A 19064-nucleotide genomic window follows, 5' to 3' on the forward strand; every position below is an offset into this window, starting at 1 on the left:
TTAAAGAAATTCTAATTAATTGCATTTGGTCTGGGAATTATGTAATTTTTAATGCATTCTAGTTATGGATGCTTATACAACAGCATTTTTGGCCTTTTTTGGGGGGTGGGGGGGGTTAGTCCCAGGACTGGATCTCAGGGCCTAGACTCTGTCCTTGAGCTTCCTTTTGCCCAGGGCTATCACTGTACAACTGAGCCACTCTACAGCTCAGGCTACCACCCTACCCCTGGGCCTGGGCATTGTCTCTGAGCTCTTCAGCTCAAAGCTACCACCCTACCCTTCAGGCAAGCCCCACTTCCTGTTTTCTAGAGGTTAATTGGAGATAAGAGTCTCAGGTTCTTTTGTGTGGCTCAACTGGCTTTGAATCTTGATCCTCAGATCTCAGCCTCCTGAGTAGCTAGGATTATAGGCATGAGCCACCTTGCCTGGGCCTAATCCAAAAAAAAACAAAAAACAGATCTATAACATTTCAACTTTGTGATAGTTTGTAAAAAAAATTGTTTTCCCAGGGAAAACTTCAAAAAGGAAAAAAGTATGTGTTCAAGTATTAGTGTTTCTGTTTGCAATTCTTGTGGAAAACAAAAAAATTTAGAGATGCTACTATATGTAGCCAAAGAAAAAACTTAACCAAGCATGATAAAATATTTTAAATTTTTTCTACTAAATTACATAACTATACAAAGGTTATTTATCTGGCTCAAATAGAAAAACATTTTAGATGAGCATAATTCCTTGGGTACCTGTTCAGAAATGTACACTTCAACATTCACTACTTTATTAATATCAATCAAGTTGTCATTCAAATGCAAAAAGTCATATTCTTTGTTTAGTTTGATTTACAAATAATCTTATCAACTCTTTCTCTTCAAAAAACAAAATTCTTCCACTCATTTTTTGCAAGATGTAAAAGAGCCTTTTAAATGTTTGGTTATAATACACTTTCACACCAAAAAATTAGTGAATTGAAAAGAAAAAATATTTGTAAATAAAAGACATTTTAACTTAATAAGATTTTTCTCAACTCCAGATCATTTCTGACAAAATCTGTCACATTCTAAAGTTTTTCTTTTGGAAAATTAACTAAAATAATTCTAGTCTATCTACACAGAAAATAAATTTAACTGGAAATTTCTTTAACATTGTTCAGATTTTTTTTACAGTTTTCTTACAATCAGTGACAATCAAATTTATGAAGAAAAATCAACTTAGTTTATATTTTCAAGATGTATTCAAAATTTTTAATATTTGACATATAAACCACATTTGCAGTATATGATTTTCTACAATACAAAGTAACTTAATAGCTACTAGAACAAAGATGACTATTGTAAGATAAAAGTAAATAATAAAATAGAGACAGGTGTCAGAAAGAAAAAGAAACTTGTAATGGAGTGGTGGCTCATGCCTGTAATCTTAGCTACTCAAAGGCTGAGATCTGATGACTCAGTTCAAAGTCAGCCTGGGCCCTGAGACTTTTATCGCCAATTACCCACTAGAAAACCCAAAATGATGCTGTGGCTCCAGGGGTAGGGCAGTAGCCTTGAGTTGATGAGCTCAGGGACAGTGCCCAGGCCCAGAATTCAAGACCCACAACTGACAAGGAAGGAAGGAAGGAAGGAAGGAAGGAAGGAAGGAAGGAAGGAAGGAAGGAAGGAAGGAAGGAAGGAAGGAAGGAAGGAAACTTGTCTTCAATTTTATATTTATTTTTATATCTATCTGCTGCATTTTTCTAATATCATTGTGCCATTGTGCGAGAATACTTGCCTGGAATATTTTTGTGCAATTTGAGGGTTCTTTAGGAAGTTTAACTTCAAATAAGCCAAGCATTATTATATAGAAGATGGGACAATTCAAGACCTAAAACTAAGCCTACCTGAAAAGCCTTATTTTTAAAAAAATAAACCTCATGGAACACATGAGATTATCTGGGAAGTAGAAGGAACGTGTGGCCACCTTCTAATGTATAGTATTTTCCTTTTCTTTTTGTTAGTTTATTTTTAGAATATACTTTTAACAAAATCACAGAAACAATTAGAACTCATATAACAATGAAATCTAGAAATCCTTCCTTGCATGTAAAGTGCTCCACATATTTTGGGAGAAAAACAAACAAACAAACAAACAAACAAAAAAATCCATGAGAGTAGCCAAGTTGTAAAAGTTCTGAAAATAAAGAGGGGATTTGGCACACCTTATACCAAAGAAAAAGCCTTCCTTTGATTATTTCCTGATTTGGGGGAACCAATAAAAACTTTACAGAATAAAAATTTCCACAAAAATCCTTCAGAATAAAGCAATCATTACCATCCTAAGTGCCTTTAAAGTAATTAAGTTATAACAATAGCACACAACTTTACTTTTTCTTATAAGTTAAAAAAAAATTAAAAGACCTTTTGGCTTTTTAAACAGCAATAATTTTGAGCACCAAAAAGACATACAACTAAAATACAGGCTTTTAAAGAAATACTAACAAAAAAAATAAAGCATGAGCAATTAGGTAAATACTAATGATAAGTTTTTGCCACTGTAATAACCTAAACACTCACATCTTAGGACCTAAACACAAGCACATCTTGTACCCATCATACCTGCCTTCCAGAACAAAATAGGCAGCTGACTAATTACACTGTGTTTATCTGTACAGTGGTACCTTTGTTCTCCAACAATGTCAGAGTGCAAACGTCCTGGAACACATATTTACCTGGAGGATTCTTGGCAGGATCATTGTGGCTTGGACTTCCTGATTGTCCAGAATCTGTAAAGAAATCATAGAAAATGTTTTCTTCTTAATTTGTTTTGAAAGAATTTCACAATCATCAGAAGGACTTATAAAAACAATTGAAGGTACAACAATAAGGTTGAGTGTTTAAATAAAGTACACTTTACCAAACCTTTTGACAGCAACATTTTATTCACCAAACTAGATGAATGTCTATACATATTTCCACATCAAAAGAACTAACAAGTACCGCATTGGCCTATAATATTCTTGGGATGAAACAAAGCCTTCCTGAAACAAAACATCTAGCTACAGATCCATGAAAGATGGTTTGAAGGTTAGGCAAATACCAAGGCCAATCAGTACAAATGTGAAATAAAGCAGGTATCTCCCCTTGAAAATACAATCCAAATATAATAAAATATACTTCTAAAACCTGAAAATACATTTTTATTCTTCAAGTAAAACACATAAAAATGAAAGGCTGCATTTCCAGTATTTCACTCACATGAACACATATCCACTCCCATCATCTTCCAACCTACTGGATCCCAGCCCAGATCTGTCTACATCTCATAATAGCAATCGATTTGCAAACACTAGGAAAAGCATAAATTACTAGGTAGAAATTCAACATGGCTTTGTGGAGAGCAAATTGTTGGATCAATGTTAATTTCCATCTGTGATAGATGGACAGACTTTTCAGATAAGAAGAATGGGATCAATGTGATATATTCAAATTCCCCTTCCACTTTAGTTTTCACTGATGCTACGGACAGAGAAAATGGAGGCAATAAAATTTAGGTAACACGTCTTTCCAGACTAATCCCAGACTGCTCTGTTTTGCTTACTCCTCTTGCCTCTGTGTCCCCTCTACAGTTATTTTGTGTTATGTGTCCCACAGTCTTATACACTTACTTGCAAGTTGCTTTGTAAGCTTCTTTTATTGCTTCTAGCACTTTATGTGTGTTCCCCCTATCTAAAATGCATCCTTCTCACTAAGCAGAGGCAGAGATTTTCTCTACTTCTCTGGTGTATGTATTCCTCTGTGCCCTTCATGATTATAACCACACCAGGCTTAGGGTAAATGCCAAAAGGACAGAAGGCTCAGACTCAGCAACCTTTCTGCTTGCATACAAAAGGCAATTTTGAATTTGCTAGCAAATTTCAACAATATGTGATAGGTTGGGCATTGGAAATGACTCTGTAATGAACTGCTAGACACTGACAAGTCTCTTCCAGAAGTCCTTACCCTATGCTTGAGCCAGAAAAGAGACTGTATCTTGTTTAAGAAAACAAACAAACAAACAAACAAAAAACCACTTAAACCTGCTTTTTTCATTAGGCTGTTATTCTCTTCTTCCAGGTAAGTGATTAGCATGCTGCAATTGCTGGATCTACTTCTAAATGCAGAATATCTTGTTTGTTTCTTCCTGCATAAAACCTGGTTGTTGATTTCTATACTTTGCCTCCTGCCTGCTATCTCTGATTTAATGGTGAGAACAGGCTGGTACCCTTCCCTCCATGTCTTTAATTAGCTTCTCTTTTTCACTTTAGCAAAAATTCCACGTGACCTTAGCAAACATAGGAAGTAATTAATACACTGTCCTCCAACCTGTTCTTGATTTCCTAAAATGAGAAAGTAAAGACACTAGAAAGACCATTCAATTCACAGGACTTTGCTAGATTCTCTAGACAGTAAATATCTTCACTCTCAGCTTTCATAAATTCTTATACTACCTCTTCTGGAAATGAAGCGAAATTCATCTTTTTCTTTCCACACTCCTACCAAAATGGGTACAATATCGGCTACTTTTTCAGTCCAAAAATGTAGAGAGATATGAGAATAATAAATCATCTTTTTTACTACAGCTTTTACTTCTGCCATGAGTTCCTTGTAAAAATGCCTTGGCATTTCTATGTGTCACAACTGAATCTTCCAAGCAATTCTATCATATTGAGAGATTCCTACTTATACAACAAGTACATATCTACTGATCAGATCTCTCATGTTTTTTTCCTCTCTCAGACTACTACCTCACATTTATGAAAGTCTAGTTATGCAGAGCTAGATCTAATACATTAGTTCAGTTGAAGTTGTCATCATCAGACAAGTTGCCGATAGCGGCCTCAAGTTAGGAACTGCAAACTCTATATATGTGAGCCTATGAATACATGTTTGGCATGCCACCTATCAACTGGCACCATCATAATCCTTTCCCATCATATGCTGATGCTTGGACCAATAGAATAAAGAATGAAACTCATGACCAGGCATAGTAACTGATAGCCATAATCTTAGCTACTTAGGAGTTGGCAGATTGGGGAGAATGGGCAGTCCAAGGCCAATACAAGGAAAATGATAGCAAGATTTTCTCTCAATCCATAAGTAAGGCATGGTGGTATATGCCTACAATCCAAGCCAAACAAGAGACATAAAGAGGAAGATTGTGAATTGAGGCTAGCCTCAAGGAAAAATATGAGAATCCAGCCCCTTGCACACCCCCCCAAAAAACAGGAGCAGAAATGTGGCTCAAGTGGTACCTATACAGCAAGTATGAGGTCCTGAATTTAAATCCTAGAAGAGTCTCTCTTACTCCCTAAATCTAAGAAAGTTTTGAGTTAACACAATGATATATTGTATTTACCACTGCATGAAAAATACTATTTTTCTTTCTTTTTGGTTGCAAACTACTTTCTCTCCCAGAAAGTTACAGACCAAGTTCTTCATCTGAAAAAAAAATGATTTACTGGAGAAAGACCACAAGCATTTGAAAAGGTTGAAGTGGATCACACACTCACTTTTTCTAGCAATTCCACTTCCTAAAATGACCTGGTATTTACTGGCAGCCAATAACAGGTTTTCCTTCTACTTGAATATCTGTGTCCTCTCCTGAAGCAAAATAGCCTTCTATTTTCCAAAAGATGACCTATCACAGACTCTAAACAATACAACATTACATGTCAGATTAATACTAATAGAATCTCCTCTCCAGGCACCCCATATCAGTCACTTGACTACAAGTGGTTAGAAAGGACATAACCTGGGAGTCATAGTTGGCAGAGAAAGCAAAAGTGAACTGTGATTGTGGTTGACTTCAGAGAAGGGATTAGTCAGACCACATCTAAAACCCTTCAATTCACCTCCTAGGTCAAATTACTCTACTCAACGGTTTTATTTAACAACTTCCATCACTTTTTCAAGCTCTCCACTCTGGAGGGGACCAAAAGGGAAGGGGGAGAGAGACACAGAGAGAGATAGAAATTATAGTGAATTCTACCTCTATTCTTTTATTGCCATGTTATCTGGTATGAAATGCATGGACTCGGGAGTTTTGCATCTCAGTCTTGAAAACCTGAAGAATGTTATGTCAAAGGATCATTGCAAAGATGATACCACATCAAGGAACAAGCCCTATTTCTGACACACTCTACACAACCAGTAAAACATCTTAAGTGTACAGACACTTTTTAAAATTATTCATGGAAGTGGCACTTTGGCTCAAGGGGTAGGGTGGTAGCCGGTAGCCTTGAGCTTGAGGAGCTCAGGGACAATGCTCAGGCCCAGAGTTCAAGTCCCACAACTGACAAAAAATTATTCATATATCTTATGAACTAACTCTTAGGAAAAAAAAGATAGAAACACAACTAAAGTCTGTCTACCCTGATGCATAGCCACTACCCACATCTGTGGGGGACCTACTGAAACAAGGTGTGCCCACCAAGAGTTGCTAACAGAATAATTTAGTGCTGGGCTGGCTTAACAGAACAGAGGAAAAGTACTCCTATGTTCCAGGGCACTAGATAAAAGCTGTCAGATGAAATTGCTTGAAGAACAAGGCTGGTAGAATGGGACAGTGAGCAACCAAGGCTCTTGAGTCTAAGAAGTTGCTGATAGCAAGAAAAGAAGGAGGTGACATTTGGAAGACAGCTGACTACAATCAGTCATCGCTTTCTCTCCCTGCACCTTCCATTGCCTCTTCCTTGATCAGAATCTGTATTTTCAACATTTCTATCTTTAGGCTTGACAGGCATAGTGGGAGAGTGAAATGATCTAAACAGTTTCTCCAAAATCATATGGCAAGTTACTTACTTGGGTCACTATTCAGTCACCCAGCTTCTGGAGTGGTCGTGATGCAATCTTGAAATCACACAAAGCCAAATGATCCTTCCATAGATAAAAAGGTTTCTGGGAACTTGTTCTTCCTCTAACTTCTATCTAGCTTGGACATTGTTGTCAATGAACTGTATACACCAACTGATGTGTTCAAGAGAGAGTAAAATTGTGTTTCTACTTTCTCTACCAAATGAAGGAAATGCTACTATTTTGGAGTAACCTGTTGGAAGTCCAATAAAATGTTAAATATGTAAGGTAAAGAAATAAGTTAATGGGGGCCGGGAGTTTGGCTAGTGGTTAAGGTGCTTGCCTAGCATGCATGAAGACCCGGGGTTCTTTTCCTCGGTACCACATACATACAAAAAAGCCGGAAGTGGTGCTGAGGCTCAAGTGGTAGAGCTCTAGCCTTGAGAAAATTCCAAGGACAGTGCTCAGGCCCTGAGCTCAAGCCCAGGACTGGCAAAAAAAAAAAAAAAAAAAGAAATAAGTTAATGGCCTGTGAAATGTGTACTGAGCACTAACTTCTGAGTGAATTGGTTACCACTCCTTGAAGTAAGCAGATCATCAAATTGAGAAAGATCTTTTCAAGGTCATACTATAAGCATCATTTAAATGAAAAGCAGTAAGTCCTTTGAACACTTCCTGGATCTAGATATGTGGTAACATGTGGAACAAAGCAGGCACTCCTAATGGTTAATATATTTCCAATTTGTTTATAATAATATCCTCTACATATTTTTAAAGAATGTATATTGAATGACTTTTAGAAGCTCAAAAAAATGTCTCTAAGAGATAAGAAAGCAAAATTACAAAATGGAGGAGACAGGAGTAGGGTATGGTTAATTAAAGAGTACAGTTACAGAGGCCAGGAGAGTGGCCTAGTGGTAGAGTGCTTGCCTAGCATACGTGAAGCCCGGGTTTGATTCCATGATGCAGAAGTGATGCTGTGGCACAAGTAGTAGAGCACTAGCCTTGAGAAAGCTCAAGGACAGTGCCCCAGGATTGGTTTTAAAAAAAAAAAAGAGTAAGATTACAATTAAAAAAGAAGGTCCAGTGTTCCACTGCACATAGTATTACTACAACCAGTGATAATGTATCAAACATACATCTCAAAAAGCTAGAAGGATTTTGAATGTTTTCACTATTTAAAAAAAAGAACTGGTATTTGAGTTAGGATGTAAAACCTTATTTAAATATTACAAAATGTATACAATGTATTAAATTTCCAGTATACTCCAGAAACAAAAAAGTTTTATGTTTCATGTATTGATTTTTAAGGTAATTCAAATTAAATTTAGTAAGTGGTGTTGTGAATGATTATCATTAATCCTTCTTAGGAGAGATGGAAATTTCATAAAGGCATCAGAAGGAAATGAAATGGGAAGAATGTTTTGAAAAACAACCTGATATACTAAACTTTCCATTTCTTATTGTGACCAAGGTCATATTTTTTTTTTTTGGCCAGTCCTGGGCTTGAGCTCAGGGCCTGAGCACTGTCCTTGGACTTTCTCAAGGCTAGAACTCTACCACTTGAGCCCCAGCACCACTTCCAGCTTTTTTCTATGTATGTGGTACCAAGGAATTGAACCCGGGTCTTCGTGCATGCTAGGCAAGCACTCTACCACTAAGCCAAACTCCCGGCCCCCCCAAGGTCATATTTTTAAAGCCCCAAACAAATTAAGTTAAACTCTGATAAAATTCTTAAGTGTATTGAAGATATCCATACAAAGGACCCTAAAGATGCTAGTATGCCACACAAGGAACTCTGATTTGGCCACAGGGTTATACCATATGATTTTGACGCTTTTTGTGCACTCGCACACTACACATAGTATTTTCTGTTTTTCATCCCATGACCCCTCAAGCTGAGTCATCTTTTTTTAATTTCTGAACAATGTGACAGGGAGATGTTACCCTATTTTGTCTTATCTCTCTATATTTTAGGGATGATGCCTGGAACATGTGAATCAGATGAACAGAAAACAACTTGTCCGTAAACTGGATGTGCATAAAGAAGAAAGATTCATTATACCTTCTGCACAAAACCATGTGTTATAAGTCAAGTAGACAAACCTGTGTTAAGGCAAAGGGCAAATAAATCAATTCCAGAACTACAGCTTCCAAGACCACTCACTGTAAAGCTCATTTCTGCTTCCTCACTTCCAGAATGAATATTAGGACAAGCACTTGATGAATAAGATAAATTGTATTGAGAATTAATTTGGCATTCTACCACAAAAAAAGAAGAGGTATTCTGTGGTGATAAAGGGAGCAGGTCCCTCACTAGTAAATGCTGCCAAAGAACTACAGCTAGACTTTCTAGAGGAAGCTCATTCTTGAAGTTCATTTACTTTATTAACATCATGACTTGAGTATAAATGGGAAAACCAAATATGGGAAGCATAATTACAATTTCTAGTTAATTGGGTACAAAGAAGTGACTGAACAAGGTAAACAGCGAGCACCCTTCCGCCTCTAAAATTATATGACTCTATTGAACAATATAGCTTTTATATCAAGGGATATCAGAAGAGTAAATGAAACCCAAACTGTAACCTGTTAACCCACAGATAGCCTCTCGCTAGAAATGAAATTAGTCATCATGTGATAAAGAGTTCCTTTGTCATACTCCTTTGCCTTCAGCAGGTAAAGAAATAGCCTATTGTCAACTAAACAATACCAGACTTTTTAAGAGCTTAAGACAATCTCCTTTCTCTCTAAAGCATTACTAAAAACTAATATACTTTTTAAAATGCATGTTTTTTATAAAGTAAATAGCATGACAGAGTCACTTGAAACAAACAAAATCAGATATTAGAAAAGAAACTAGAGAGAAAGGATACAAGTGTATTTACTTTATACTAGGGAAATAAAAAAAAAAGACAAAAATGTCTGTATTTCAAGATGGAGAAGAGAGAACTCTTCTCTAAGGGGGAGACCTCCCTATCCCTCTCCTTGCTCTCTAACCACCATCCAAGTCTCACTCTTAAAAATTCTCTATGTTCTGACTTGCTGAGACTCAGAGGAAGAGAGCTTTACATAATCACAGTTGTTATTACATAATCACTTTTTGTCCCTGTCCAGTACAACTTTGCTTCTAACAGAATGCTGCTTCATCAACTTTAGTGACACAAAACTATAGTTTTATAATATTTTCTTTTCTCTTTACTAAATTTTACTAACATAATATAAAGATACATGATAACATGGAGTGCTTTCTTTCCCCTCATAACAATGGTGGGGGGAGGTTTTTTTCTTCTCTTTCTTTTATGTCTACCAGTCTGCTTCTGACTATTTTGATCTTTGGAATTTACTTCAATGCAAAATTTAGTTAATCTCTACATGGTATTAACTCTATAGCATTGTTAATAGGATCCTAAACGTATTTTTGCTAAATTTGTATTCCTACATTAAACTCAACTCTGAGCAAGGATCAAGGAATCAAACTTCTTTTTGCTGGGGTAGTTAACTGGAGATGATAATTTCACAGGTTTTCCTGCCCAGTCTGTCTTCAAACTGGGATTCTTAGATCTCAGCATCCTAAGCACCTAAGATTAAGGCATCAGTCACTAGCATGGGACTTAAATCATTTTTTTCTATCTTATTATTTCACCCCTAAAGGCCTATAATTTCTGCCTTTACATTGGTTAACATTGATCTTAAATATGTGATTAAGCAAAATGTGTGGTTTCAAGAGAAGCTATTATGCTGAAGATGTTTACAGATAAATTTAACTAACCAAGAGAAAGTATAGATATATAATATGCCCATTTCTTATCCCCATATAGTCCACTTGTTATATTATTAAACTTCCTTTTAAAGAACCATTTTTTTTTTGCTTCACAGGAAGTTATGTGCAAAGCATCATATCAGATTATGGTAAGAATTTGCCCAGGCTCAAAGCTAAAATTTACCCTATAGGGCTACACACACAAACACACACACACACACACACACACACACACACACACACACGACACTAAAAATTAAGGGCAAAGTATCACATATGCATCTGAAAGTGAACCACACATCACCCATGTCCACAACATGGAGACATTCCTGCCCAGGAAAGGTTAACCAGCCTGACATTTCTGACCAATGAATTTCAGTATGGCATTAACCAGCTTCAAACAGCCAGAAATGGTGTCTAGAATAATCAGATCTGACCTTTAAACCTCAAGATTAGGTCCAATGACTGTCTACTGATCCAGGGATTGAGGTGAATAAAAGATCAAAACTAGGATCATCCAGGCATCTTGCACTCAAAGCCTTTAATATATAGAATGCAAAGATACCACACTGGTCCTTGTCAAAGGTGTTAACTTTCTACAGTGTGTTTTTAATTAAGTAAATAAAATGTGGTAATTAAATCAAGATTGCATAATATGCTTTTGATTTGTAATTTCATTTAAATAATTAACTGACTCAATCCTTGTTTAGTTTTTAAACTTGTCTAGTTAGGGAAAGAGTACCTGGGAGCAAATCCAGCTTTGTATCTTTAAAATAAAGGCAAGGCAATCCAGCATACTTTTATTAAAGAGTTAAATGCACCAGCATAATATGAATACAAAGGCAAATTTTAATGTAAAAGAGGGAGGCAACATTTTGACTTAAAAGATAGTTTTCACACTAGAGGGGAATAAACTAAAAAGTATTTATTCAAAAAACTTCCAATTTTACAAAGATTGCATGTTTGTTAACAGCAAAACATTTCCAGCTGTATTTTAAGTTTCTGAAGAGAGTTGTAAGATTTATAATCTTTCATGAATGCTGCCCCAATCTCATAATATTAGACGAACACATACTGTGTACTTTAAGGCAAACTTTGCCAAAGCAGTTTGCTCATGAAAACAATGAAGTCCTTTCTAAAACCTGACTAAGTTCAATAAGAAAACATGAGATGATTGGTCTGTCCTTTCCATCTGGGAGACATTTTGGATTGGAGCTATCCTATATAATGTATTTTATTTCTCTCTTGGAAACCAAGAAACCTTCTTTTTACAGCAAGGTATGCACTGCAAAGAGAATGTTGGTGAAATAGGAATCTGGAAATGAAAAACAGAACATCATCAGACTTCAAAATGCGTAATCATGGAGGAAAATGGAAAAAAATCCATGCACAATTTCAATAAAAACCAAAGACAATGTTTATGATCCTATTAGTCTTAAATTTCTCTTAAAAGAAAGGCATAGAAAAAAATAAATAAATGTTGTTTCCCTTCCTGAGCAGATTTAGTTACACCGCCTATCACAGTGACTCCCATGTCTGCTTTGTTTTGTCTTGGAAATCCTAGCTATCCCACACTTCCATGTTTTTCCCAAAAACATAATATAATACTGTATATCTGAGTAAAGGCAGACTCAAGACTTACTAATATTTTATTGGTGCGCTTTCTTCCCCAGGTGTGGGACATGTTATGTCCACACTGATTGGAAAGTCGGACAGAAGTCTTGGGTTTGGTAATTGCTGACCATCTCACTTCACTTCATACCAAGTAAGATAAAGGGATGCTGGAGAATGATAAAGTGGTGACATCAATCAAAATGCATTGTATTCATAAACTGTTATGTTGAGTGGTAACTTCTTTCTACAACTATATATATGTATATATTATATATTATATATGTATATAAAATATATGTATATATAATATATATATATAGAGAGAGAGGATAAGAACAAGGTAAGGATTGAATCTTGTTTTCCAAAAGGATCAGAAATAGAGAGGAGGAAAAAGCTTTACATGACACTGAAAATATATGCAAGTCTTTATAGAGAAAAGGCCATAATATTTTTCTCAGGACTCTAAAATTGAATTAAAACTCCCCTCCTCTCCATTTTCACAAACAATAACTGCACAGGTAATAAGGTACTGAATTAGTTTCCAAACCTCCTGCTACCTACAGAGTCAAGGTTCATGGTGGTTTTATTCATAGCTTAGAAAATTCTGGGTATTGAGCAGATGTTCAATCTACATCTGTTAAATGAATAACCATTATTTTACAGTAAGCAAGGTAACAGTTGATAGCACTTAAATATTTTTAAAAATTATCTGTAATGATAATCAAATAACTTCGAGTTATTTGGTTTTACATTCATGCTCTAGTACTTAAGTATTTGCAACCTCTCTACAAATACAACATAGTAGTTAGCTCAGTCAATGGCCAAAAAAGTCATATTTATAGTATTTACTACATGCTTATTATATTATTATGCTCTCAAAAAGAAAACTTTAAATCATATTTCTCCTCTATATTAATGATAAAGATGCTTTTCCAAATAAGTCTTAAAGTCATTATAATTTTAGAGAAAATTATATGAGTTTTATATCCTATTTGTGATTATAGTTATATTGCTATCATATATGACCTTATTATATATGGTCATATATGAGATTAATAACTAGTCTTTGCTTTATTATTAAATGATGATGCAGATAGATCATTGATGATATATGCATATAATGAAGTAATAATATTCAATATATCACCTTAAAGAAAACTGGAGTGGCACATGGAAAGGAACAAGAAGAATGCTCAAGATGCATTGTACTTGTAAACTGATTTATCCTCCATATGACTACAGATAATAAAAATATAATGTGCTAGGTGCTGGTGGCTCATGCCTGTAATCCTAGCAACTTAGAGACTGAGATCTAAGGATCACAGTTTAAAGCCAGCCCCAGGTATGGAAGTCAGTGAGACTCTTATCTCCAATTAACCACCTGAAACCTGGGAGTGGCACTGTGGCTCAAAATGATAGAGCTGTAGCCTGGAACTAAAGAGTACAGGGAGAGCACCCAGGCCCAGAGCTCAAGCCCCACAGCTGACAAAAGAAAAGGTAATTTAAAATTTTTTTAAATACCAAAATAAATGTATATGTGTACTTGTGTAATGTATTTGTGTGTATGTATCATGTACATGTGTATACCTATACCTATACCTATACCTATCTACTTACATACATACATACATACATACATACATACATGCATACATGCACACATCTCCAAAGTACATAATTAAAATTTGAATAATACAGCAAGGTTGAGCATATTTGCTACAAAGAAAAAAACAGATTTGTATCATGGACATTTATTAAGCAGTTCTGTTTATAAAATATGTTTATAATATTAGAAGAAACTAATCTAAGAATCATTTAATGAAACAGGAAGCTTGCTGATGTGATAGATAATGGCATTAAATGTTCCAACAGTTCCTTGATACGTGGTTCTAAGAAATTCTGATTTCATGTTTTCAGGGCAAAAGCTAATTTACCAGGAACAAAACTACTTGAATAATACATCATGCTACTCACATTTTTTGAGAAGAAATAAAATTAGGGAACAAATAAGGGTATCTTTTGCAAGCTGCAACTAAACATGAAAGTCATTCAAATTGTGTTGATAAAATAATGAAATATGTGATTTTCCTTTATTTTTAAAAGGTCAAGATAAAGATAATTCTTTTATAAACAATAATCCAGTTGGAAGAACTGTGAAGAGTATATGCAACCTAACAGACACTTGAGGAGTTTTTAACAGTATATGAGACAATATTCTTTCCAAAGGTTGAAAACAAATAATTCTAATCAATAATCATAAAAAGGCCTTTTATAGAAGGATACATGGAATCCACTGCTTATTACTAAGGTTGCTTTAGAAATCAGAGTGTTGAGAAGAACGTCTAGGTTCTAGAGCATTTTAAAGCAAGGAGCCAACCATGTAACAATGCAAAGCTGTGCACCACGTGCTCAGAACTCCCATTTCATCATGTTACTCATTTCATCTTGAATAGAGATTCAAATCGACTCCTTATGATTCCAAAATCTCTAAGCTACATCCAAAAGGGAAAGTCTGGATAATGTCCTATCCATGTGTTTTAACCTTGAGTGGTATCAAACCTATATAATCTTACATATCCAATGTTTTCCAGATGAGACACAATTTTAACACAGACCAACTGCAAACTCTACTATGGACTCATCTCCTCTACCTAGATTACTTGCATTGCACATAAGTTTTATATAGGTTAATGTTTAATTTTTATTGATTATTATGCAGCCCTTTCTTTTTTCATTTTATTTTTTATTATTGAGGTAATGTATAGATGGGTTACAGTTACATTCACCAGATAGTAGGTGCATTACTTCTCACACATTGACACCTCTTCTTATGTTTTTGTCCCCATTTCCCTGCCCTAACCCCCTCCCAATCATCTTATTTTCCTCACTTCCCTTTCCTGTTTCAAATAAATGTATATACAATATGGCAGATAACAAAGTCAGATACAGTAACAATGAGATTAACCAAAGGGCAAAAAAAGAGAAGAGAAATAACATAGTACACTAAGAACAACAATCATTCAATATAAACTTCTTGTTTATATCCTAAAGACCTTACGTTCCTTTGGGTTTGGCTTACTTCACTTAATGTGATTTTTTTCCCAAGTCTTTCCATTTCCTTACAAATGGGGTGATGTCATTCTTTCTTATGGCAGCATAGAATTCCATAATATATAAATACCACATCTTTTGATCTAATCATCTACGAGGGGCATCTGGGTTGGTTCCATATCTTTGCTATGGTAAATAGTTATGCAGTTCTTTCAAGAGTGATATTGCCTCCCAATTAAAAAAAACTAAATATAGTTATGGATATGTGTGTTTTTTTGATGCTTGCTTACCACGGTAAAATAAATATCAAGAAACAGAGTTAAACAAGACATGCATGGTGACACACGCTTATGATCCTTTATTCAGGTAGTAGATGCAGAAAGCTGAAGAACAGTTCCATTCTTAGCCCTAGAAAAAGTTAGAAAAATCCTGTCTCAAAAGCAAAAGATACACAAAAGTTCTGGGGTGTAGCTCACATGGTAGAGCCAGGAAAAATCCTTAGGACTGTGGTAGTACTACTACTAGTAGTAGTAGAAGTAGTAGTCGTAGTATGTATGTAGTATTTGCAAACATATTCTTTCATGGTCTTCTGATTACCCAAATCACCTACCTAGGTATACTATTTCTTTTTTACCACATGAAAGTCTATCTAGGCAACTGTTAACAACTGGCATATAGCAGAATCTTCCTATCTATGTGCTTTTCCTATGCATAGGACTCAATTTTTACTGGATCAAATATGTCTTCAATTGATTTTTTTTTAGTTGCAACACTAGGGATTGAGGTCATAGCTTCATACTTGTGAGCTAGCACTCAACCAGTTAAGCCATTCCCCATCTCACTTTAGTTTCAGAGAGCATTAGGCATTTATTTATATTCTATAACACAAACAGCTCTGAAATATTATGCCTCTTTCAGAGACATCCCTAAGCAGTGTCTTAAATATATACCAATACACATCTACATATTTGGAAATAAAAATAATTCTATTTTCTCTAGGAAAAAATAGTTCACAAGATCTCACTTGACATCCAAAACTTTCACTTAAGAAAAATCATAAAATGTAAAACAGCCAAATGCTGGTGACTCATGCCTGTACTCCTAGTTACTTAGAAGGCTGAGATTGAAAGGCTCATAGGTAGGACTAGTTTATGTATATGAGTTCCCTTCTCATTGAATAGCTGGGTGTGGTAACATGCACCAGCTGGTCCAGTTGTGTAGGAAGATGGAATCGGGACCATGAGTTCCAGGCCAGGCCAAGCCAAGCAGAAAAGTCTACAAGTCTCCATCTTAACAAAAGCTTCTCAGTAGGATAGCACACATCTGTAATCCCAGCTACAGTCAGAAGGCTACAACAGAAACATCACAATCCAGGTGTGGGCCTCAGTTAAAACAAATGGTGAAACATGATTGAAGGCTCATGGTACAGGGCTTGCTTACCAGGAAGATCCTGAATACATACTCCAGCATTGCCACAATTTTCCACCAGTTACAAAGTTATAATATGACATCAAATCTAAAACAATATCTGATATATGGCAATAAAGATTATCTCAAATGCACTTTTTTAAAAATCACAGGAATAATGCTGAGACCACATGATACAAACACTCTGGCTTTCTCTGGTAACGGGAAGGAAGAGTAATAGGAAACTTGACGCCAAGGAGAAAAGTAGCTCTAAATGTTAACCAAGATTTTTATTGTGCAAACCCATAATACCTGAAATATGAACTTTAACTATCAAAAGATGGTAAGAATAAGTTAAAATTGTCTGAATTATTCCAGTTCACTTTCTATGTGTATGCTGTGAAATAAGGGCCATGCCATAGGAACATATAACAGCCTGAGCCAAAGCAAAACAAAAAAGAGTGAACTGCTTACATGGCCCTTAGCAGATCGCTGAAATCATAACAGACATAATTGGCCCCGAAATAGGTTTAAAGCACCCTCTTTGAAATAGGATGACAAATCAAAGCTAACCTCCACCTTCAGACAATGTATTTAAGGATCTTGTTGGAGGCCAATTAACACAAAATCTCCATCTGTTTACACATGTCACAGAAAATAGAACAGAACAAAATGAGACTGAAATAATTTATAGCAAATGATTTTTCTTAATACTGAAGATGCACTGTGCCACCTTGCCTCTTCTATCATCCCCTTGCTTTTCCCCTCTCCTCTCTCCTACCTTCTCTTCGTCCTCCCTCCCTTTCTCTTCCCTCTATCTTTCCTTCCCTCCCATGCCACCCCCCCACATCTGTCTGTGTGTCTCTCTCTCTTTGCTTTTCTGATAAATCTTACTTAGTTAATAACAACGTGGTACCCTTACTTAGAAGGGCATCTCATTCTTCTAGGCCTGCTTAAGGAATGCTAAAGATAATGCAAAGGGAGACAAATACAGGCTCTTTTTTTTCAACCCAACAACTATACTGAAGTCATTAGTCCCCTTCAAAAGTCCAGTCAACTATTGAAAGATGTGAAGAACTTTGGCGACAACTGACTAAGTCAGAATATAGGCCAATAAAATTACCTACTTTCAGAGTCTGGTCCCTGCCAGGAGAAAAGATGTGCCTAGAGAAAAAGTACTATGACACTTTTAAGAAATTATTCTTGTTCTTTTTGTGTTTGTTTGTTGTGCTGTTATCGGGGTCTGAATTCAGAGCCCTTGCTCTTTCCATCCAAGGTTGGTACTCCACTAATTGAGCCACACTTCCATTGCTGGCTTTCTGATGACTAATTAGAGAGAAGAGTCTTTAAGGCTGGTGTGCCATGGCTGGCTTTGAACCTTGAACTTAAGATCTAGTCGGAGCCACTAGAGACTGACTGATCCTTTTCCTTTTACTTATTTTGTTGACAAAGGAACCCATCTATTAGCAAACTCAATATTTAATGAATCCCAATTAACTATAGGACCAAAAATTGAGTTTGTTTGCAAGGAAATGAAACAAAGAGATTAGCCATTTGTGCTGCTCATTTCTGTAATCCTAGCTACTCATGAAGCTGAGGTCTGAGGATCACAGTTCAATTTACTATTAACCACTGAAAAGCCAGAAGTGGACTTGTGGCTCAAGTGATAGAGCACTGACATTGAGCAAAAAAGCCAAACAAGACCATAAGGCTCAGAGTTCAAGACACAAAAATAAAGGTATAAGTAAATAAGAAAATGAGTATTTCTGTTCTTTACATGAAACTCTGTATTGTGCTACTTTTTCCAGTTCATTTCCTTTGGTCTGTTTACTCAATGGCCATATAATTGACTGCAAAGAAGCAGTCAATTGGTTCCAGAACCAATGAAACATGGATACAAAAATTCAGCCATTCGGGCTGGGAGTTTGGCCTAGTGGTTAAAGTGCCTGCCTAGCATGCACGATTCCTTGGTGCTGAGGCTCAAGTGGTAGAGCTCTAGCCTTGGGAAAGTCCAAGGACAGTGCTTCAAGGCCTGAGCTCAAGCCCAGGACTGGCAAAAAAAAAAAAAAAAAAAATTCAGCCATTCAACTACAGGTTGTCAAGTCATAGCTTCTTCCTCCTACAAGATGCCTATTCAGTGCTTTTTTGAGCAGCAATCCACTAGCATTATGGATATGCATGTCACACCATGAAAACAAAAATACAATAACAAAACAAGGGCAGGGAAAAGAAATCCTGTGAGGACATTTTGAAGGAAAGAAAGGAAGGGATCCTCAGACAGTGTTTTTAAAAATTCCCTTTCCATCCCCTATCACCCAGCAATTCCACTACGTGGCATTTACCCAATCATCCAGAAACAAGGACATACTAAATCCACTAGCACAACAATGTTCATTGCAGCATTATTTACCATAGCAAAGATATGG

The 19064-nt window shown here is 35.9% G+C and overlaps 1 protein-coding gene across 8 annotated transcripts in view; it reads right to left on the reverse strand.

Annotated features, from left to right (window-relative positions):
• Positions 1–19064, reverse strand: part of Nfib (nuclear factor I B) — a 226725-nt gene that overhangs the window by 89231 nt on the left and 118430 nt on the right. For all 8 annotated transcript variants that reach the window (XM_090330010.1, XM_090330005.1, XM_090330006.1 and 5 more), the window contains exon 3: positions 2702–2755. In XM_090330010.1, coding sequence (XP_090186136.1) covers positions 2702–2755 — 54 coding nt within the window. The remainder of the gene's footprint in view (positions 1–2701; positions 2756–19064) is intronic.

Source organism: Megascapheus bottae, chromosome 3 (assembly GCF_031878675.1).
Source record: "Megascapheus bottae isolate mThoBot1 chromosome 3, mThoBot2.hap1, whole genome shotgun sequence".
Lineage (NCBI taxonomy): Eukaryota > Metazoa > Chordata > Mammalia > Rodentia > Geomyidae > Megascapheus > Megascapheus bottae.